Genomic DNA, 25,000 nt, shown 5'->3' on the forward strand with positions numbered 1-25,000 from the left:
GTTCTCTGAATGCCCAGGAAAGAGATGGTAGGTGAATAAAGAATTTCCAGTCTATGAGGTACTTCAGCTAAATAAACACTTTCGGAAGGATTTTTCCAAAAGGCGTTTAACTGTCAAAATCGGTCCTTACTGCACCAGAACTACAGATACTAATAATTTTATTCTAGGATTATATAACTTTGTAATTAATTAATTTATTTATTTATTATATAATTATTCTTATATAAAATAATTCACATATATTTTATATAACATAATCTTTATTTATTATATAATTATATTATGAGGTATTATATATATTACTATAATACTTTAATTACCTATCTGCAGTTTTCATTTACATTTTAAACTTCCATTGCAGTGTCACATTAGCTTTTTGTCCCCTGCATTTCATTCCCGCTTCAACTACATTGGAACTTACTAGATTATATTTAAATATAACGGATAAATAACTAATTTATCAAGAACTGATTTCATAAACACATAACAAAAAGAACTTCGTCTTCTCCATACTGTTCTCTTTTATATGTAAATTCTACTTTGTTCATCCAAGTGAAACGTTGATTTCCATAACTTATTCTCCATATGAACTGTGCGTTGCAAGCTGATTCTAAACCATATTAATTAACAAAAATAATTCCTGGAAGAAAGTATTTGAACTGAAGTCAGAGATAACATAAATGGACAGAGAAGTGGATCTGTCTTTCTTGGCCTGATCTACTGCTCCGCTTCCCAGAAGCAACTAAAGCCAGATGTGAATAATTCCATTAGAAACCATTCTTTCAGGAAATAATGATTATTTATTTGAAATGAAATTTAGAATTGCATGCTAATGAAATAAATGCATTTAAAACAGGAAGATGGTAGTTCCTTCTTAGGCAGTCGCTTACTAGATTTTATTTGTAAGTAGCTGAAATACGTTGGATACTTCTGAACATACGGATATTTCTGATAGACATTATCAATAAAATAATTCAAATGAGGATCTAAGCATGCTATTTTATGCAAGTCTTCATGTAATTTTACAGCGCTTCACCTCTGAACAGTACAGTTCTGTTACTAAATTTGGAGTTATCCTAACACGGTTACTTAGATTAAAGCTGGTCCACCTGTCTATATGGGCTGCAACTTCACTGCAAAACAACATTCTAGAACATCAAGTGATGTCTTAAACTTTGCATTTATCGCATTTCTTGCTGGTGAATAGCACAGAATACACCAGGTCTTCGAAGTGAAAATCTGAGATTACTGAACACTGGGCTTTTTTACATGGGGCACAATTAAGTAAACTTCTATACAAAATAGCAGGACTACAGCAATCTGCAAATGCACAATGTGTACTGACTTACAAATGTTTTCTGGACATAATTTAAAAAAGCCTCACATGAGCATGTCCTTAAAAGAAGAGGGCTTTTGAAGGATAATAAATAACCTTTATTTCGAAGGGAGTAGAACGCTGCCCAAGCATGCAGAATATAATGTTCTGAGCTCTGATAACAGTATGTCCCGGTGCTATTCCTGTCACCACAGATCAAAACTGTAATCACAACCATGGATTTTCAATGCTCTATGTGTAACACAAAAAGGATTTACTCTTACTATGAGATGAAGTAACTACACCACAAGGGAAAATGTAACTATATAGTTTCCAAGCATTTGAGTATCAGATACTTAGCACAGCTGCAGGGAGAAAAGTTATGAATTGGAAAAGAATAAACACAACAGAAGATGTTAAAGTTGCCCTTATTTTTAAAAGTAAGCCTTGATAAAATGATATTAAAGATTAAAAACATGAAATACATAGGTGATGACAGAAAATAAAATGAGACTTACTGGTACCGGTTTCTGTCTTTCAAAGAGTTTTTCCTTGAATTGGTCCCTTCACTAAAATTATCTTCACCCTCTTCAGATTCCAAACTGCGATTGCAGCTCCGAATAGTTTGAAAGATATTGTTTGCTGTTGATTCTTTTTCTGGATTATTTAAACCATCTTGGCCTACTCGTTGCAAGAAATTATCTTGTCCACTGTAATCTGAAACAAACTAGAGATATCTAAAATATTAGTATAGTAATAAATAGAATATTGTGTCATCTACTCACTGGAGATACTTTTACAATAATTAAGAATATTTAGCATATATTTCCTATTAGCTTCTAATGGGATTTTGTACCGACTTCTAATCCTAAACAGACCAAATCACTGCATAAATCAAGTAACATATGTTACAGTAACTCCTGAAAACTTTTTTAAAGCCTCAGTCTTACTCTTTTAATCTAACAGGGGCATTTGTCTTTTAAAACTGAAATGATAAAACTCAAAGGAATTGCTTCTTTTCATAGAGGAGAAACTTGATCCACTGAGCTTCTGAATGTCACTTGTAAGGAACTGAAAACCTTCCAATTCTCAATGAGCTAAGTGGAAGGTCACAGCATTTAACAGAAAATACCTACATCTTTAAGGATTTACATACATACATTACCCAAAGTATAAACATGATCCTTTGGTACTAACATTAAAGTACTCTGATACTGAGCCAGGTATAAACAACAAAATTTAAATTACTACAGTAACTATGGGAATGAAATCAAGGTCCATGTAACTGAACCGCCTGCTAACAGTCTGGTTTAGAAAACTTTAATTAGATTATGCCTTTGTATAAAATAATAAATATAAAATAAAGCACTGGATGCCTATAAACATAACCTCTTTAGAGCATCAATCTTGTTTACCTCTAACGTTTCGTCCTGGGAGTTATATCGTGGACAGAGTCTGATAAGGCTTGATGCTCCATCCAAAACTTCACAAAGCTCTTTTAAAAATACACCACAGAAAGGAACGACTTTGCAGCCTGGAATATTGAGTGCCCGATTGACCACTTTCCTGTATTCAGATGATGACTCATGTTGTGCCATAGCATCTTTCAGACTTCGCATGGTTTCAATATCAGACTGGTCCATAAATTGCCACATTTTTAAAACTTTTCTTGACCTATTGCAAAAAGAGATCACAATATTTATTAGAAAAATTTAAACTAATTCACATCAACACCCACAGCATACACGTAACAGAGGAAATTACCATCATTACTCAGAAATGAATGAATGAAATCAAGGTAATTATTTCCATGAAAATTCTGGTTAGTGGACCATTTCCCCTGCTTTGAATTATTAAAGAACAAAACTCAAAAGGAGAAACAAGCAGTCTAATCTACTGGAGTAACATCTGACATTTTAATAAAAGCCCAGCTGCATAAGACAAGTAGGCTTTCTAACATTTTCATTGTGTCATTGCCTTAATAAGGGCTGGGAAGCAGTAAGATTAAGGAAATGGCATAAAGATAAACCAGATGGTTTATTACAAATTCCTTTAGTTGTATTATGAACAATCCATAAAGTTAGCAAAAGGGGTTTTCAAATTAAATTTATTTAAAATAATTTACATTATTTTTTTCCCCATTTCACTCACAACATAAATTATTTATTTTTAAAGAAATAAGTAAGTCAGGACCACGTTCCAGCTCTCACACATCAATGCAGTGCTGTAAATGAAAAGAATCTTTGATTTCAAACAGAAATAGCATCTGGTGCTCCCCAAGGACTGCAAGTACCACTGGGAATTCCCTCACCTGAGCTGTCTGTCTATGTGATAACATGGCCTTCCTACCCTCCCCTGGCCCCAGACATACCAAAAGGACTGTAGAAACACTAACAGTAGAATGTCTTTAACCCCACTTTCTGTCCCTGTCCCTGAAACGCTGCTGATCACCAGGCTTCCTCTCTCCTCTTTTCCTTGTGCTGTGCAGACGCATTAGAGATAAAATAAAGCCCTCAGTTGGCTTTGCATTTTTCATCACAACTTACACGGCTTGGAGACTGGATGCGTTCTGCTCAGAAAGACTCCTTGTGCCTAGAAGTGTTGCAAATGTGTTTTATATACCAAAAGCGTAAACAAATAGCTCAATGAGAATCCTTACTAAACCACAAAGAGGGACAATACAAACATTTCAAAGCTTTGGTACACAAACACTGTATACAAGGAGGGCCAAAACTAAAGAGAGAAGGAATCTGATCTTAAGTCTTCCCTGTTCCTTCCAATTTGCTGCCCTCTGAACTGCTCTTGCAAAGGCACTGCTTTCCTGCTCACCCAGCCCCCTGTGAACCTGCAGTCCTGTACAAGAGCGAGCAATGCTGTTTCTAACCCCATACTCTCTCCTCCTGGAGACACTGCAGGTCTGGCTATGTAAGGCCATGTCAGCATGAGATTCCAACATCAGTCAGTATACATAAATTGGAAAGGTTAAAAACCCCCAGAGGCTTAGCAGTTTCTTTGGTTATGTTGGGTTTTTTTGTTGTTTTGGGTTGGTTTTGGGTTTAGTTTTTTTGCAATTTAGGCTGACCCTTTTAGAACGTTACCATGATTATGTTTCACTTGTCTTCTGGAAACACTAACCCCAAGTCACATTAGTTTTAGTTGATTAGATAAATAGCACATCATCTTTTAAATTTAAAAAACTTTTGTTTAAAAAAATAAATTATGTTTTCTAACGCAACATATTTAGCATGTACCAGGAAAACCAATAGTGTCTCCAGAGCATTTTGAAAAAAAAAAAAAAAATGGGTTTTAGCACAATTTTTATAAAGGGGATTACTAGAAAGTCACAGGGTGAGATGATGTGATTTAGCCACGGATTTCTGTTTACCCATTGTTCTCCAGAGACATCTGCTTAACAGAAGCTGCAGTGTACTCTATCACTGAAAAATCATTTTTTAAAAGTTGTCAGTACCTTAGCCCTGCCAGAAATTCCATTACAGCATTGTAGTTGCCCATATTCCAGCAGCATTTTGCCACATGTACTAAATATGAGAAGACTTCTCGTTTCTCCTCCATAGAACCTGCAGTCAGGATCAGCCAGGTAACCCATGAGCTCACCTTGTAAAATAAAATGGACAGTACAGTCAGCCAAAGCAACATCACTTACAGGATTCATGCACACTTGATGGATAATGCAGGGGTTTTTTTGTTTCCTTCTGTCAGGAGGGTATCTATCAACATTCTACTTACACATATGGCCAAATCCCATATGCACTGCAAATGTACCTTAACATACAGACATACTCATGTTACAACAGTTAAATCATTAACTACTCTAGAAATATTTACATTAAAAAAAAAAATACTGTACCTTAATACAAGATATTCTGAATATACATTCAGGCCCCAGAAGAAAATGGACAGCTTAAGGTAGCATTGATTTCTAAAGCTGCCAGAGAGATCTGCAGTGTAAATTCTCATTAGCACAGCTTACAAATCTCAGCCTCACACTGAATAACCCTTGTTCTTACAACATGGACAGTGACAGTTGATAAATGCGGATTTTTATTTTCACTGACTTTCATAAAACTGGTAGTTGTATTTTATGTACAAATTTGCTAGTTTCTATATGCACTGGATATTTAAAATAATCCACATTACCTATTTGCAAGATCACAGGTGAAGTAAACAAAAAAACCCCACCTTCCTGAGTGTGGCCATACTACCAACTTCTTTTTGGTGATCAATAAATGTCAGAATCAGAAATTATCCTTAGTATGTAATTCTGTTTGTATTTAAACAAATAAAAATCAAACCTTCATTTTATCAGTGTGCAGACTTTCTCTCCAGTTTATGTTCCCACAACATCCATAAAAAGTAGCTATATTTCACATGGAAACCTAATTTAAACCAACTGTTCCTTTTTACAATATGATTCCCCGGGGGCTTGATTTTTGTCATTGTGTAAACACTTGGGAAGCAATAAACATTATTTGTTTACTGAAACTGAGTTCCATTCTTTGGTCCTGAAGGATTCAAGTGCTTACAGACAATACCAGTGTGAGGACAGGCTTATAAAAATCAGAAAATGTTAGTTCACCCCTTAGGGGGCATAGACTTTTATCTAAAAAAATCAAGCATTTGAAATAAAATGTAAATGTATTAGTACTAACAGCAAAAAAAAAAAAAAAACAATAAAAAAAAACTACATAGGGCTTCCATTTATGCAACTGTATACAGATGCAGTACTTTGAGCCTCTCAGTCCTGAGGGAGAACAATCAAACAATATGAAAAATCTAAGTTAATATTTAATCTTTCTGACGCCCAAATCAATCAAGAACAATTATTGAGAAACATGGAGATCAGAAGACAAGCCATAGCTCCAACACATGCAATGTATATGTGTGTACCAAAAAACCCCACATTAAGACTGAATTCCTGAAGAAATTAGGCTACAAAATTATTCTGCCTGTAATGCGGTGAGGACGTACTCGGGAGTGTGTACCATGGGGATGCTCTAATGAGATGTGAAGATCAAGGGACAAAGGACCCATTAGGAAACAGTGTTCCACCTGCTCTAGCCATCATTGAAAAATGTGGGTATGGAAGGCAAGAGCTGGAAGAAACCTGCTTCAAGTTTAGTGATAATTGAAAGAAAACAGATCAACTCCTGTTTCAGTAATTACTGTATGTTTTATAACTCACTTGTAACAATAGAAAAGATTAGGAGCTGATAGCAGGTACAGAGTTTTCAACAAAGGTAGAACAAGTACCAGAGTCCAACGTTGTGCATGTAAACGTGCTGAAGAAGCTTTCCCAAATACAGCCTTAATGCTGCAGAGGCCACAACATAAAAATAAACAAATAAAAACTATTCATATTGGATACCTATACAAGACATAGCTAACCACTGCACTAGCTCTGAATGAGAATCTGAATTTAGCTAAAATTTTATTTGAAGTGTTCAACTGGTTATTCCTAAAATGTAAAAACTGAATCAACAAAGAAGTGCATAGCTGAGAGCATGAAGGTATGGAAAAATACAAAAAAACCACCAGAGTACTGCATGACATGGGGGCCAAACGAGGGCAAAGCCAGAACAAAAGGTAATAAAATAAATGCATTTAAAATATCAGAAATTGTGAAACAGAACAGTTAAACCTGTGATTCAAGGTTGGCATAGATTTGTTTGTGTATGCTGGAATAAAATTATGTATTGTATTTGGATACGATTCCCATTTTCCAGAAATGGCTCTGTTAGGGAATGCAAACACTAAACATGTAATCTCACAAAAAAAAAATTAATATTTATCTGGTATGAAATACCAAGTGTGGCAAGGACAGTTTGATTAATATGTGTTCAAACATTTTAAAGAATAATCTAATTTTAAACAGATCTGTTTTAATCTAAGATAGTAAAGATGTAATGTTAGGAGAAAACAGTATCAAAACTGATCAAGAATGTCTAAAAAGGCAAATGAATTCAGACTCCCCACTAAAAAGCAACCGTGAAACTAGGACAGGCACTTGTTGAAATATTATTTAGTAGAGAGTTTAGGACTGCTGTAAACAGTTATGATGAACCCTTACAAACACTCTGTAAAAGCAAACAAAAAATGATGAAGGTCAGCATGAACAAGTCTTTGCAGCCTCGAGATGGCGTATGTATATGTAAGAGCAAAATAAGGGTGCAAAAGACAATAGTCTGCCATAATCTTACACTCACTCCTCTTGCATGACAAGAACAGGAGTTACAGGATGAATACAAAACATTTTAAAGATCTTTCACTAAATAAGAAGGAAAAATAAAGTGTCTGAATCTCTAAATTTTAAAACAGAATGGGCAAAGGCAGGTAAAATGGATTGGCCAGACTCAGGGGATAGACCTGATCATCTAAAGATACTACCCACTCCTGAAAAATAATGAACATGCCTGCTTTAGAAACTTTGGTATTTTAATTTTTCCTGGAGATCAGGAAAAGTGTGAGGAGCAGGCTGGGATACTTCAGTCAGATGCAGATACTGGAACATTTCACTCATATTATTTTACGCATTGATGAAATTAAGAATGAAACAGAATTATTCCTCTACATATGCTATAGACTGTTTCGAGTTATGGTTCTTTTATGTCATATCTAGCAGTAGCCAGGCGTATAAATTGGCCTTTCTGGTGGTTCTGAATACCATCAGGTCTCCATAAAGTTTTTCTATGAATTATTCAGGGACTCTTGGTTGATTAATCTGAATGCATCATACAGCACCCAGAAAGGGAGATTATGGACTTCTCAAAATGCACAGTAGCCTGGAATCCTAAAACTGATTTCTTTGAAGGTTTCATCAGTCTGAGACTAGAACAGTGATGATTAAAATGCAACAGTACTGTCAGCAAGAGAGAGCAGAGGAAAGGAGCTGTGAACAAAGTTCATCTCCTTTTGTTTAGTGAGGTTTTTTGCTGAATGCTGTGTCTAACATCTGCAACAGCTTTTCTACTCATAGCTTTTTTTAGTGAAGACAGCTGCTGGAAAGGGAAGAGAATTCAATCAGATAACAGAGCTGAGGGGGCATTTCCCCAAAATTAAATGTGGTCCTGGGGCCCAACTAGGAAACAAACACAGAATTAACAACCAGAAGTGTCAGTTATCCACTTAAAATGCCATGGAGGATTTTTATTAATAGAAGTTTTGAAGGTGGGAGATCTGGTTGAATCAATAGGCTTTAAAGGAGCAGAAAATCAAAGCTGAACCTCAGCTGACTGAGCTCACTTCCCAGCTCTGAACTCCCTGAAGATTCAACTGCAGATTCAACTGAAGGATCATGAAGAGCAATATTCCAAAGCTCTTTAGTAAATGCATACTGGAACAGCTTGGGTATGGCATTAATTTGAGCTCATTACTCATAAAGGCCCCAACTAAAATTAATTATGTAGAAACAACACTGAAATGCAGGTAAGTTGAAAGGACTGTGACCTTGAGGAAAAATCACATATGACAGCTTAGAGGAAACTTCAGTGTATTAATTAAAGCATACACTCACATTAAGCAATACTCAGTAAGCATACTCTTGAATTTTGTGTTTAATTGATAAAAATGTGAGCAGTCCAGAGTATATCCTCAAAGGTATGCCTCTGCAGGAGCCACCGACATTCTCCAATGACTGTATAGCTGCCACTGGATCCCCAAAATACCTGATAATGCACATACTACATTTTTGATGCCAGGGATGCATAAGCTTCCTCTGCACAGATGGTATTCAAGACATAACAAACTTCAAAATCTTAATTCAAATGGAAGTTCAGAAATGGGATTTCTCAGATGCTGTCTGTGTACACCTGAGCTAGATGCACCTCACACACACACAAAGCGAGAACAACTCTGTATATCTACTTATTTCTCAGTGGCAATGGAATTCACCTGGAAGTTGAATTCAAAACCCAGTTTCTTCCACTTTGGCAAGCATGTAGTGCAGACACTATTTTGGAGTGGCAGTTTCTCTGTCACTAAAACCAGGTGTGATCTCTACCTCCAGAAGGGGTTTTCTAGCAGAGGGAAGAGAGCAAAGCGGAGTTCCATCCTGGCAGGCTCTAACTTCTGGACACTTCAGCCAGTTAGATGCAGAACAGCGCTTCCCCTTCCAGGAGTTCATCCTTGGTTGGCTTGCAGAGCTACCTCCCCAGCTGCACCACACCTAACCTGAGGGTGAAGTGCCACCAGGGAGCCAGCTGCCCCATTATCAGGCTGCCAGCAGCACCAGGGCTTTACAGCTCAGGCAGTGCCTGAACCAGCTAGCTCTGGGACCACAGGCAGCACACCCCAGCCAAAAGGGTATGCAGCAGGGGCTGTGCCAAGGAGATCAAAATACACTGCAAGTTTTCCTCAGAATGAGAAGTAACGTTTTTTGGGCCAAGCTTTTGTGTTAGATAGCACTTAAACATCACATCACAATCTACATATCAACACGTTAGTAATTTTTTCCTTAGTCTACTTTTTTTTTTCCACACTCAACTTACACAGTTCTGTTTACGTAACTCATTTCAAACTCCCTTCAGAACAGAAATCATCACAGCAAACCTATAATTAGATTTCCGTTGCACTGCTGATGAGTCTGAAAAGTATGAGAAAATGTATCCTGGCTTCATTACTGTAACCCACATGATGGCAAGACACAAGGAAAGTCATAAATTAAAACACAATCCACTTAAACAAGTTGACAATAACATCCGTCTTTTCATTCAGATGGATAAAAATTAGTGTCCTTTGGGGTTACTGTATACTAATATTAAGTAAATATGTTAATGTATGTAAATAATCACTAATATTAAGTAAAAAAGCAAAATCAAATCGTACAGATACTTAGTTAAGATGTAAATATTTTCTGGTGCCACAATACAGAGAAGCACTGACAACACTGTGCTGAATTAATTTTAGATACATTGTAAAGTACCCTTATTTAAAATTTTCAGAAGTATAGGAGCTTCCTTCAAATCCAAGTCTGAGCACAAAGGATCTGCATCACATTTGCAGGCAATGCAAACTGTAGCTGAGCAATGATCTCAAGCATAGTAGTACAGTAAGATTTGTAGAGTTTTAGGTTCTTTCGCAATTATCTTTTTATATCACCTCTATTTTAACTGCACTAAAATCTATTCAAACTTTTTTAAAGGGTTTTAGGCTTATCTTACTTTGGTCAAAGTTGCCAAATGAGTTCAAGTTAGGTATTGCTAATGCATTTGGGAAAGGCATAACAGCGTTAATCTTCAAACATACTGTGAATATTTTTGAGTCAGTTACTGAGTCTCATTCAGTGTTTCAACTCACCTAACTTGGAGTAATGATAGACCTTCATTTAGGACACACAAACATTCCTTTTTCAGAACATCACATTCCTAGAAGGCTCCAGACTTCTGTTCTGATTTTCAGATTTCCCTTTTCATTTGTATAATGAATAATATACTTTCATATTTTTTTATATATATATATAATATTTTTATATATTTATAAAGAAAATGTAAGTTCCTAAAATTCAACTGTCAGAATTAATAGCAGGAATATATTTATTTAACATTTTATTTATTTAATTATTTAGCATTTTATTAACAAAAATTAAACCCAGCCTAAACTTTTAAACACAGAAAACCTATATAAAGCATTAAAAAACATATAAAAAATAAAAACATTAAAAAAATAACATAAGCCCGGTTTTGATTACCTTATCTCTAAACTACCACTGATTTAGTCATGTATATATGCAGGCAAACATCTGCCAATTTATCAGGGGCAGGATATAGCTTGTTACTGATGCTCAGCTGCTTTTACTAATAAAATATGAAGGACATAAAAGAGACACCCATGATGGAACTTGATCCTCAAGGTCTGGCACATGACCTTAAAGTCCTTACAAGCGTGAACTACAGGACTGTTTACCATTTAGTCTATGCGAATCCTGTTCCATGCAGTACACAGGATGGAACAGTGCTTAATGCATGCTGAATTAACAATTTACTTTACTTTTTCTTCTTTTAGTCTTCTAATACTCCAGATTATAATAATTCATACATATATAAAATTATTTACTATATTTAGCTGCTAGAGAATGTATTCCGTGATTAATTTTTTAATGGGAATTAATTTATTATTCATCTTTTACCAGAATATAAATGCAGAGGTGGTATTGAGGAAGAAAACATCTGTTAAGAATCTCCAGCTGTGAAGCCCAGTGTTTTGTCATTCGTACTGTTTTACACTAATTTCCCCAGCTCTTAACTTTATCAGGCTTTTACAGCAATTCCCAAGCTACATACTTCACTGGGTGATGCTACATGGAAGAACATGTCTTCTTTTTTTATATCACATTTTTTAGGAACTTCATAATCCTTGAGAAATGCAGCTTTCAGAGGTGAAATGAGCAAACACAGCTGTCTACCTGAAGTTTAACGCTTGCGATTGCTAGTAAGTAAAATAAAACCTTTTGGCTTACCACAAAGTAAGATTACAATACATACCTTCTCTAACACCTAACATAAAAATTAGCCATGGATATCTTTCTATAATAAATTGTAGCTGATTTAACTACTGCCTACGCTACAGGAAGCAAGCAAGCAATTCTAATACTGATATAATAAAGTATGTGTATGAAAAATCTCTGAATGGAAGACAGGAAGCTGATTTTTCAGGTATCCAAAAGGATACCTGACAATCTGTAACCCATTTAACAAAGCCATTCTGGTTTTAATGACTTTGATAAAAATCAAGAAATTTAAGTAAAATCTGAAGAACATGAAAAATCTATGCAAAAACCCCCAAAATAAAACAACAAACCCTCACTGGATATCATGCAGTATTTATGGCAAGAGGGAAAAACATACATTATCTTGTTTAAAAGCAGAATTCTTTGGGTATCAGTGTACTCTGACTTCTCCCTCTCTAAAAAAAATATTAAACGCACCTTTCACAACCTGACAAAGTCTTTCTACAAAGTAAAAGTGTTGTTGAGCGATATTATTCTTACAAAACCATAAGGAGCAGATTCATATTTATGAGGCTTTTTAGAACACGAGCAGTGTGCAGCATTAGCACTAACAACTGGCTTCCTTTGTATTGCTAACTGTGCACAAACCCATCAAGTGCATACTGATGAATGTAAGAATCACAGTATGTAACACAGAAGAGGTTTATTTTACATGGGCTTCACTGAAGTTTCATTATTAAAATTTTTGGGGGCTTGGTATAATATGCAACAATTTTACAGATGCATTTTTAAAATCTGAGAATTTCAAATTGCCTAGCTTATGAACAGATGGTTCACTTTACATGCTTGAGTAAAATTATATAACCTCACAAAGAACATTTACCATTTTAAATCTGATTAAACACTATTCCAAACAAGGACTGGAAACAGTTTGATATTTGTACAAACACAATCTTTTTTAAAGGATTATGCAAACCCATTTAAGCATTGCAAAAAAATGCTGAACTAAGAGACAGAGTGCAATATTTATTTACATTCCATTATTTCACTAAAATGATACGTCCCTGTTTTGCTAGTGGGGGTTTAAATTTGTGTTTCGAATGAAAATGAAGAAAGCTTACAAATTTAAACCATTAAAAATAAAAATGTCATTAATTAGTGTCCTAAATAGCCACATTTTTAATTAACTTTATTGACTACAAGAATGACTTAGTGAATGATGAAAACACCCCAGCAGCAGTGCTATACCTGAACAGTTCAAATATTTTTACCTTCTTAGCTTATTTTTGGGCAATTCAACCTTAAAAAAAAAAAATCACCTTATGTATTGAACCTCTTATTCTGCATTTTCAGTTCCATACTGGGACTACCTTCAGACAGCTGTTTGAATGATATTTCAATTTGATACAACTTTAAATCTAAGACATTACAGTTGCTTTGTATGCATACTGAGCATGGAAAATTAAATGCTTCATTTTGTTTTAAGTTTTTATTGTTTTTCTTTTACTTGAAGCCGTGGCCAGAAAAATCAAGTTACAAGAGACTCTTTTCATGTTTATAGAAAGCAATGCTTGAAATTACTGCAAATGTTTATATAAACATAAATGTTTACTATGTGTACATTGAACGTGTGTTTCTGCAGTTGCTTTGCTGACAAGAGGCAGAAGTGTGGCTGGGAGTAAAAACCGTAAGTGTGCAAGAGTCTGGGAGGGTAAAGATATAGAAAAAGGAAAAGGTGCTCAGGAAGACTGTGGCATACCATAAAGGTATCATACTGAGCAAGGATCATATCGCACTCGCATTAAAGTAGTACGGGAAACTCATAATAGCATACAGGAGTCAAGAAAAGAACTGAATGGACAAAGGCACAGTAGGCAAAAAGGAGAGATGGAAAAAAGTATGTTGTTACAGTTCTCAGGGTCCTAAAACACACTTAGGTACCATTTTCCTAATCTCTTCCCAGCTACCAGGGCTCTACTAACTCTGCAGAATCTCCTTAGTATTTCTCCCACAGTTTTTATACATCTATGAAAACTAAACTTCTGGCAGTCAGTGCTTTCTTAGACCAGAAAAATAGTTTACTACTATCACTACCATTATTATGTGCACAGTCTTAGAGAATCCAAAAGCCAACAGTTTTGCAAAGCTGGATGTTACTATAATTCACTCTTGTGAGCTAATTCAGAATCAGCTTCTAATTACACTGAGTAACAGGAAAGAATATCTGTCTTCAGCTTGATACACTGCCTTGCTCTGACAAGACTCTATGATCAATTTGATATTATTAGAAGCAAATGAAATATCAACTGTGTCTCACTCATGAGTACATGTTGTGCCCAAGTCTCCACTATCATATAACTACAGTTTTAATCAAACTTTAAAAGACTATGGGCTTTATTTATAGTTGGTGATACTGAATGCACATAGCCCAAAATCTTAATCATAAATAAAACTGAATAGCAAAATACTTTCTAATTATCCATGTACATGTGGCACAGGCTAAAAGCCTAAAACATTTAAGAAGATGAGAAATATCTACAGGTGGATTTGCTTCTTCCCACTCCTGTAAATCTGAATTTATTACTGAATCAAAGTCACATTCTATAAACTGGCACATGTAACAGACACACAGGTTTTTCTCCAAATACATCTGGCTTAGTACTGTATTTATCCTTATTTATACAGGGATACTATGCATCCTTAAAACATACTGAAAGATTCTTCTCTACCTGAGAAAATTTAGAGATGTTAATTCTTACATTGCAACACTTCCAAGTTTGGATCTATACACTTTCTAAAAATACAGAAAAAGTCCATCATTTTAAAGAAGGCTTTCCTTACTGTCTGCTGGCAATAAAACCAGAATCGGAACAAACTTAGAATACTGTACCAAACTTATTTCATAAAAATCTTATTTAGTCACCTGCTGTTGAAAATTCGAACCAAAAGCATTCAGAGTATCTGAAACAATGTTTTCATCAAAACATTTACAAAGTAACAGAACTATTGACACTAACAGCATGGAAACAAAACAACTTGTAAGATCAAGATGTATAACACAAACAAAACTTCAGGTCAAATATGTTAAAGGGACAGAAATGTCATTCCCTTTCTCCAAGATCATTTGAAACCTCAGGCTGTTCCAAGAAGAAAATGAGGGAAAAACCATTCCATTATTTATCTTCCAAAATGAAGATCCATTCATTTTAGTGCCCAATTTTCCTACAATACATCAAGTAAAAAATGAAATTATTTTCCATGTTTTCACTTTCTCCTTTAAACGTCTTCTGAAATATTACAAAGATTTTTTGTCACATTTTCTATACAGTACAGAGACAAAAGGTCAAAACACAGAAACTTTATGACAGCTGAGATTACAAAGTGCCATCCTAAATATCAGGATGACCGCTGGGTCAATTAAAGTTTAGGAAGAAACCTGGGTTTTAAAAACAGCAGTTAAAACTTTTTCCTTTCAGTAATTTAACTTCTCCTTGGATTTTGTATATTTGTTAAATATGATGTAAACCTCAGGATTAAGGAACAACTGAAAAAAGCTGTGTTTTAACTGCAGTATTGTAAAAGAACATTTCTGATAAATAAAGTTCCAATTCCAGCCACATTTAAATATCTAAGACTGTGCATGCACTGCCTAGAACAGCTGTGGATGTAGGTGCATACAATATAATTTCCCTCTCCTTTTTCTCAAATTCAACAAAATTCCTGGTTTGGTTTTCAGTGTTCGATGCCACCCTATTACATTACTCCAACAAGGGGATAGATTGGATATGTTCTTTACATCAGAATTAGCACCTTTCTAACTGCAGGGCACCAGAATGCATTTCTTCTTAAACAAACCTATTTATTTTCATTAATTATGAAATATGTGTATTTCAAATCCAGTGGGAGCGTGTATCATTTCTCTCAGTTCTGTTCTCCTCCTTAAATACATAGTAGTTATTACATAGCAATCTATATTCTTTCTGCGGTGCAGTAAATAATAACAGCAATTTGGTAATACCTTTCATCAGCATCTCTCATCCTTCTGTGGTTATCCAAGATTTTTAACTTTTCCTTTTTCAAGTCTACTGCATCTACTCGACATGTTGAAAAAAAATCTCTAATTCTTTGAATATTTTTTAATTTATTTTTAGTTTTATGAACTATTTCTTGAACACTAGTGACCAGGCTTTCTATAACAGCATTATAGAAATCATTTCAACTTCAGTGGCGATCTCCACCATGACTATCATCTTTCTGTAGTACCTCTAGGGAAGCAAAAACTGAAAAAAACATGTCTATATATGTAAACACTACAAATCTTTAGTGACTGGGCTGTCATATGAACTTCCACCTGTCTGAAAACTCCATCAGACAGTAAATCCTGCAAACTGCAACATTACCAGGTTGTAAGATTCTTATTTTCCTGTGAAAATTTTATTTCCCTGTGAATTTCTGTTCAGACTTGAGAGCTGGAATGACGCAAAACTTTAATACACAAATGAAATACAACCCGAGAACGTATTCCACCGTATTCTGTGGGATTCGAGCAAATCATTCATGACTGACCTTTTTCACAATATATTTTTGAAACAAGTCATTGGGTGTTCAAGCCCTTTATCATGGCAGCCACCTTGATTAACACACTAGGTAATAAACTGATACTTGGAAACCCATTACAAGAATAAACACAGGGAAATACATAATGCCGAGGTCCCCTCTGGTAAATATCTAGAGTAGTATGCTCTCAAGTATGGGCTAAGCCATAACCATGCTCTCTTAAACAAAGGCAGTTCCCCAGCCTCGGCAGCACAGGATTTGCCAGTTGCATATTCGTGCTACTGTTTGTGGAGTGTTTGACAGTGGCTTTAATCCCCGCTATCCAACTTTCATGTCTCTACAGTATTTACACTACTACAAGTTTTTTCTCATATTGTTGACAGTCAAAAGAAAAAATGTATACATGAAGATGATCTAGAGTGCTATAATTTCCATCTTTTGTGAATATTAATAAAGGTAATCTATTTCTCCAATCTTCATTGTTTATTTTTGAAGATCTTTGTATTTCAGAAACAAAAGCCACTCAGTTATCAGTTTCAACCAATGCCTGTGACAAAGAAAGGTATCTCCAGCTACAGTACGGTTCCTCGCTGTACCTCTGACTTTAGGGCGAAAGCACTCTCTAAAGCCACGCAATACAGGGCAAGGTGAGCAATCAGCGCAGCTCCCAGAGGTAAATGAACTGTGCCTCTTCCATTCTATAGAGGACTCAGTCCACCAACACCCTGAGCAGACACTGACATTATGACAACTACGTTCAGATTGTTGCAGGTTAAAAACAAAATGCGTGGCTCTTCAGACAAGGTGTGAGGAGGCTGTAGAAAACCTGCCACAGAGACAGTAACAAAGGAACTCTCCTAAACATTTCAGTTGGTTACCTTGCCTTAAAGCAGGAATAGAGCTCCTGCTGGGGGTGGGGTGGGGGTGGGGTGGGGAGTGGAAAAACAAACAAGCAAGGGCCAGAAATTAGATTTATATCACCTATCATTACTTATTTTTTGCATTGCCACTTGGTAACACCAAGATACTGGTTAATGACTAGCTGGCCAAACCCCCATTCAACCTTTGCCAAAGAACCAGCCAGCACACTCACTTCAATGCAAAGTCCTTCTGGCCTGAGGCACAACCACTTTTTTCTCCCTGCTTGTTATTTGTGATGCAGATTTCTCACTATATGCTTCTTAACTTGGTTTCTGAGGGTTTTTTACTCCTTTTTACACTTATCAGCTCCTCTCATCAGGCTTACAACACTGATCTCAGAACAAGAGAAACTGACAAAAATATATTTCCATTGTCATACTAAGAGACCAAATAATTTTCAGAAATATTGCAAGACTCCCAACATGTTAAAACCAGGTACAGATACAATGAAACACTGATGTTAGCAAAAGCTCCAGCTACTGTCATCCTGCCTTTCTACAAACAAAAAAATTTAGGAAGTGTTCCTGATGGATCATCAGCACTATGTGGTCACTGAAACACTTCCAGTACTTAAAAGTCAAAACACCTTACCCAGCTAATACAGCAAAAGAAAATGCACATTACAGGCTTCATCCAGTGTTAGACAGTGCACGCAATATTACAGGCTGACCACTCACCATAAGTGCTTCCTCCTGTGTGAGTTTTTCCTGTACCTTTTAGCTCCCATTGAGGTCTAAATACTGTAATTCATATTAAGCAACACTAACCAATAATAAATAGAACAGTTTAAACAAACAATTGGAAGATATTCATACTCTATGTTTCTCACCAGTAACAGTATTTAAATCATTCACATCTAGAAAACAACAGTTTTGCATCAGCCAACACATTTAAAGTATAAGGGAACCTGTTTCCCAGTATCTACAGCTTGATCTTGCACTCTGCAGTCAATGGGAGTTTGCAACCTGAGTCATGAATGGGGATTCTGGGAGTTACTGGAATATAAGTAGTAAATACCAGTAAAATTCATCTCAATAAGACAAATTTTACCCCCTACCTTTCACTTAAACTCACTTTTTAGATTGTTTTAATAATTTGAAAATATTTTCATCTTCATTATTTTTGTTAATTTATTTTATAATACTCCAGCAATGCCATGCAATCTAAGCTTCCATGAAAATGTCAGTATTTTTCCTATTAAATAAAGAAGTTCCTTCGTGTCAGAAAACAGCAGTTATTGGTGTCATTTTAAACACGTGTTATAAAGTGTTCCTTATTAATACGTAGTCAGAAAAATTACTAAAAATCATATTGCTTTATGAAAAATCCTCTATATACTATAATTGTTCATGTAACAGCATAATGGCATGAAATTATTTTTTTTCCCATTATGTATCAGAAGATTGTCATCCTAAAAGTCATTCTGGCTCCCACATTATAAATACACTTCAGTATTTCTATAGGCAATGCCAAAAAAAATCAGCCTGTGCTCACTGACTTTTGCCAACAAAAGCATGACTCTTTGCACAAGAATTTTTTTGCCATTTATAAACAAAGACATTTTGAAAGTTCACGCTTGTGATTGGCTATGGCAACTGATACACTCCATGGCAAGATAAAGCAGATAGTGATTTATAACAAGGAGTAAATACACACAATAATTCCATTTAAACATATAACATTATGTTTAAAAAAAGGTATGCCAGATTACACTTAAAATTATCCATTGCACTAAATATTATATAATCTATGCACCAGATATTCAGGAATTAATTCAAATTATATGAAAAATTATCCTGTGGTACTACCAAACAAGTAATGCCAAACTACAAAAATTACAAAGTCACAGACCTTTAACATTAAAAGATAATGTTGACTATTTCACCAGAAGGCAACTCTAATGCTAAAATTCTTACTGATGTAGAATAGTCTCAGGCATTTCTGACATGGCTTTCATTTTCACCACCTGCTTGCTCTTCAGTCCTGTGACTGCTTGGTGTCAGAACACAGGACAGTCAATCTAATTTGCACAGCTAACTGCAGAATGTCCTAACAAACTGCTCTGGCCTCGCACATCACCAGGCCATCCTAGAGCTTGACCACTTCACCTTTTTCCCACTGCCCTCACTATAGTGATGACCGTATGAGAAACACCACAGGGAGGAGAACCTTCGGTGGGTCAGCAGCTAAGTTTTCCTAAATACATTAACTACAGCTAATTTAAACAATCTTTAGGCTCTGTCTAAAGACTGAATATTGTAGTTGCAACTTTTATTTATGTTCCCATAATATAATCAGGTGAGAGAAGCCAACATGTTTACACTATTTGAGTTCCTAAATCTCAGTAACGTGCAAGAAACAGGAACACTTTGAAACGCGCTAAATACTCAGACACTGATTCTTACTTGCCCAGCAAGCAGGAATTTCACTGGAGGTTAATACACATTCTACCTTATCTACTTAATTTTATGCTGTCTTTTTGTTACCTGCACAATTTTCATCTCTTACTAAAGCATGAGAACACAGTGGATAACATACCAGAAGAGCCTAAGCCAAGACTATCTTCATTTTATTCCACTTCTAAGAATGTAGAAACCACTAACATTGCATGTGGTTCACACAAAAAAGGAAGACAGAAATTATTCCATTTTTCTGCAGCTAAAACCTGAGGTTTTATTTGGGCAGTGTGTGTGTGTGTGTTTACTTTGGGGTTGGGTTTTTGGGGTGGATTGAATTTTCTTTAGTTTTCTCAATCTTTGATCAATTTTCTATCAAATTCATCAGAAGATCACCTTACTAAAAATAAAGATCTTAGTAAAGAACACACGATTTGGCTTACGGGAACATGTCATGACAAATGACACTTCTTTGTATAACAACACTGAAGACACACACAGTAATTAAATAAATAAATAGTGCAGATTAAATAACTAAATAGTGTAGTTATACAGAATACAGACACTTCCAGCTTATAATACTTCTGTGCTGACTCCTAAGATCATGCTTAGTCTACAAAAGCCCGAAACAAATAAATAAAACTCCAGCTCCTGAATAAAATACTAAGCTGACTGGAAGTATACCCCATACTGTCAGTACAAATACAAAGAAATACAAGTTTGTAATTTTTTTCCTCCTGTTTACTTTATAACATGCAAGAAAAACTGAAGCTGCAGTTTTGCAAACTCACTGAACAAATTGGTCACATAACTCCTATTCAGTTCAGTGGAAGTTATTTAGCTAAATCCCCTGGTCATCTTAACTTACGCTTTCAAAATCTGTCATTACAGCTAAATTAAGCTCTGAGCGATACAGGAAATAACTAACACACAAATCAGGTGACAACCCTTATGAAAAGTAATGTAAATGTTTTGTCTTACCTCATTAAACCTTGTCACAAGGTCGTCTACAGCATTACGTTCGCCATTGGGAGAAGAAAGAATAGTAGCAGATATGGAAGCTTTAATGGATGGCAGCTTGCTTTGACATTCAGTATTACCCAAATCCCTGGTTAAAAAGCAGAGGTAGTCAATGGGTAAGACTTTCCGGTAGAGCTCCTGCTCCTGCTCAGTCAGAATGCTGGCAACCTCCTCCGGGAACTGGATGAGGTGCTGCAGTTCGATCAGCTCTCTGCTGATACCAGCCACATTGGAGGGAAGGACGCTGGAGCCAGCCATAGATGTACACGCTTGACGTTCTAAAACAAAACAAATCAAAAAATTATTAGGTTTCACCTTTAACTTTTGGACCGGGCTGTGCAAAAGCAAGACAACTTGTTCCTTTTCTTCTGTTCAAGCGTTCATTCATTTACTCAGCAGTACACTATATTTAAACAACCCAACACGTTCTTTTAGTCCAGGTCTTTCTGCATATCTCTGTATCTAGTATAAGCTAGATAGCAGGTAACTGGGGCTTCTGAGGTTGTTAAACTACTTGCCAAAACACAGCTGCTTCCTGACTTCTCCAAACACCTGCTTCCGTTACCTGCAGTCTTGTCAAAATTCCAAATATAAGATCATCTGGGCAGCACGTGGCTCTGTTTTGCCTCAATATTAGAGTACATGGTACAAAGGGGTTTGAGGCCTTGACCGCGGCATCAGGACTGTACTGCCACAAGAAGTGATGTATCATGATCACATAAAACCCATGTGAGTCAGCCTATTTCTTCATATTCCTTATGCTATAAGATGCAATTTATTTGAGTTCACTGCATCATGAAACTAAATGTTTGAAGTTACAAAACATTTTTCATTCTTCTGGGAAAATGCATATATTCAGGAATGTTCTATCCATTATTACAAAACATTCATGGTAGTTTTATAATATCCTAGCAGTGATACTTCTTGAAAAATAAAACTTTTCCTAAGAAGGAAGAAGCCAAGCTTTGTAAGACCATGTGGAAAGCCTGAAACATCAACACAATGATTCCAAAACAGTATGAGTCTTCTGACTAGATAAGTTTAAAATGGGTTCTCTGAACAATACTTTTTCAAGGATTACTTAAATGTATAAACAGTCATAGTAGTGGATTCTGTACTCTTCTTTCCCAGGAAGAGGAATATTTTTTTTTTTTACATTGTTCACAAAATATCTTCAGACATTTTTTTGCATACATAATGGAGGTACATTCCAGATCTACCTTTTACTTCAACTTTTTAAGTACCAATAAACTCTCATTTCATAGAGGGAGCAAACATTCTTTCTGTTCTCTAAAAAAACCCAAGGTCATAATGACAGATTACAATTCATTCTCTTACAATAAACAAAATATGCTACATTAGGTTTCCCTTGCTACATTCATTTCATGCAAACTCTAGTATCAATCAATGGGAAATTAAAAGGACATAAAATTGCCTTTTCTACTAAAAGTCAAAAGATAAGTTACTGCAGTCCTAAAATAAAGCCTTTGGGCTAACAGAACCCGTTGAGAAATTTTTAAACACATAAAAGGCTTCTGAAAGAGCCAAAAAGTAATAGTTTCTAATTGTTACTAGTGAGGAAAAAAAAGTAATGGACTTAATCTTCAGCAACCAATATTCTGGTTACATAGTGAGGAATGGTATAACTAAGGCTAGTGAAGTATTGCTGTACAGTATCTGCAGTTATCAAGAAATCTCTGTCACTGAAACTCCTGCAAGAAAGATCACAGGAAAAAAGACAGTTACAAACAAATGTTGACATGTTGATCCTGTTTTGGGCTGCAGGTGAAGTGCAATGAGCTTCTGCGTTTCCTTTCAGTCTCGCTTGCTTTGATTCTACATGAGACCCCGGTTGTTTTCTGCTTCAGTCTGTGTGGAACAACTCTGAAAGGCTTCACAAGAAAAAGCTCTTAAAGCTCAATTGCACTGTCCTTGACTTCGCAACAGAACATAAGCTTACAGCAAAGTAAAAACAATGCAAAATATAATGTTCATGTACTATTGCATGGACTGTAAATCGGCACAGTGCTTTCCATGTACAGCATTTGGTAACTACAGTTATAAAAACCTTGTATGTATCAATACAGTAGGAAAGGAAGGAGTAACTCTACAAGGAGCATGCCCAGTCCAGTAGCGACTGATGGAAGAGAGATCACACACAAGTGAAGATGGGCTGTTCCCCAATGCACTGCTTGCTGATGAGATTTAGGGGTGCATTCTCAGTAATTCACCCACATTCATACTTCCAACAGATCTATATTCCACATTGTCTCAGAACTCCAGCTTTGCTCAAAGACCTCAAAAACTGGCAAAGATTGACAGTGAATTTACAACAGGCTAGAGCACTGATCATGATCTTTTGCATACCACACTGCTTAAGTAAAATTCAGGCTCCATTGATTACAGCCTCCCACATCTAAGAACAAGGCTCAAACTACTCCAGTGACCAGAGGTAAGAAAGTGCCTCCACAGTGTATGTCCGGACTGCCAGAAACTACTAGGAATATCTCATTTCAATGTTATTTCACTAGACTGACTGCCCATTGATCAAGTCCAGCAGAAAGCTAATGCAGGGATTTTGAAAGCCTTTAATGAAAGTACTGTTAATGAAACCATCGTCACCCATAATGCAGGCTTCACAAGCCAGCTTCATTCTAACAGAAAAAAGCTTTCAAAAAGAAAATCTTTTTTGTGGAAGCTAAGCCAAGATGATTCAAGTCACAGGCTAAACAAGATCAGCCACTGGTGTTGCTGGATTTTGAAGATGACAGAAAATAAATCAAACTCTCCCCGATTCAAAAAACTGAATTTCAGACTAGGAACTAAACAAGCACTGCCTCTTTAATGTAAGAGCACATGGAAAAAGCTGCTGCAGCAAGAGTGCAGCTGATATCAAAGGAGAGGTGCACAGACCAAACAGAATTATGAAAGTCACAGCTCATAGCTAAAGTGTGGATATAAATACTGAAGAAATGGAAATATAACTTATTTCTGTTGACTATTTCTACACCTATAAATATTTCTTTTATCCATAATTCATATCTTTGCAAGGCTTGGTTGTTGACATATTTCACCTCTCCAGATTCTTATTTGTTATCTTTCCTCATTCCAGTTTTTTTCTCTTCTGTGTTTTATCACAGAAAATCCAGGATCCTCATTCTCAGCTTCACCATCCTCCATGATTTACACTCTGCACAAAAATCTACTCCTTTTACTTTCTTTTTATTTGCCTGTACCAAGCTAGTCTTTTTCTTGGACTATATTTTGTCTCTTTTTCATATCTAAGACTTTTATCATTTTTCACACCAGTAACTGATCTACACCTCTCTGTTTCTGCTATAAAACTCCCTAACCACTCTCATCCTCAAAGTCCTCTAGCTTTGTATTGTCATTTTATGTTCTTCAGGAAATAGAACTTATCTTTCTGTGCTTCAAAGAAAGACCAGGTCCTTAGATTAACTTGCAGAAGGGAACTGCTTTCAGGCCAAAATCACAGTGAATTCTGTTATGGTTAAGGCAGGATACAGTCCTCACTAAAGCTGGGTGCTGCTGCAGTGAACCATATTATTCTTTGTGCTCTACCACATCCAGTTAATGCTAAAGTTAGTAGAAGAAAACGAGGACCCTGACTATTCATTTGCAAGTGTCTAAAACTGGAATTGATAGCTTTGCTTATCCTTCTGATAAACAACTGAAGCACATAACCTTTTAAATAGCAAGCACTGCTTTTATTAATCAAAACAAGATAACCTCTGCCTAGCTTTATAAAAGGACTCATGGGTTGACTTAATCATTGCTGATACACATGGCAACAGAAAGGTCTTATCTCCTCTAACAAAAGCATAATCTGTTTAAGAACGGGAGAAAAACACAGAATGCTTTCTTCAGGATACTATTCAGCCTAGGCTCATCATAAACTCTAAAAAACACTGTCTCAAGAACTACTATTTTTTTTTCTGTAAGGTTTAGTATATTCTTCTATCAACAGATTAACTTCAACTTAACTCAACCTTTATTACTATAAACTTGGAATTTTGGTACATCTTGTATATGTATAGGCTGTACAAAGCTATATTGAAAAATTTCAAGTATGCAAGTATGTAAAACTATCTGTACATTTTTGTGTGTGTATACCAAAAAGTTTCAAGACAGTCTTGAAAAACTGTTTTCCTGGTGTTTTCCTCTATTGAACCATATTGTTCATATTTGCTATATAAGCCAGAGGTCGATTCAGTACAATATGAAAAACAGGGAGTTCACTTTAAAGAAAAAAGCAAATAAGACTTTTCTAAATAAAACTATGAAAAGATACTGCTAGAAGGCTAGTGT

General features: G+C 35.8%; 1 protein-coding gene across 3 annotated transcripts in view; it reads right to left on the bottom strand.

Moving 5' to 3' along the window:
• PLCE1 (phospholipase C epsilon 1) overlaps positions 1 to 25,000 on the bottom strand; it is a 163,685-nt gene that overhangs the window by 40,966 nt on the left and 97,719 nt on the right. For all 3 annotated transcript variants that reach the window (XM_055807694.1, XM_055807699.1, XM_055807687.1), the window contains exons 4-7: positions 20,633 to 20,949; positions 4,785 to 4,930; positions 2,731 to 2,989; positions 1,834 to 2,042 (exon numbers count right to left, since the gene is read on the bottom strand). In XM_055807694.1, the coding sequence (XP_055663669.1) occupies positions 1,834 to 2,042; positions 2,731 to 2,989; positions 4,785 to 4,930; positions 20,633 to 20,949 (931 nt within the window). The remainder of the gene's footprint in view (positions 1 to 1,833; positions 2,043 to 2,730; positions 2,990 to 4,784; positions 4,931 to 20,632; positions 20,950 to 25,000) is intronic.

Source organism: Falco peregrinus, chromosome 1 (assembly GCF_023634155.1).
Source record: "Falco peregrinus isolate bFalPer1 chromosome 1, bFalPer1.pri, whole genome shotgun sequence".
NCBI lineage: Eukaryota > Metazoa > Chordata > Aves > Falconiformes > Falconidae > Falco > Falco peregrinus.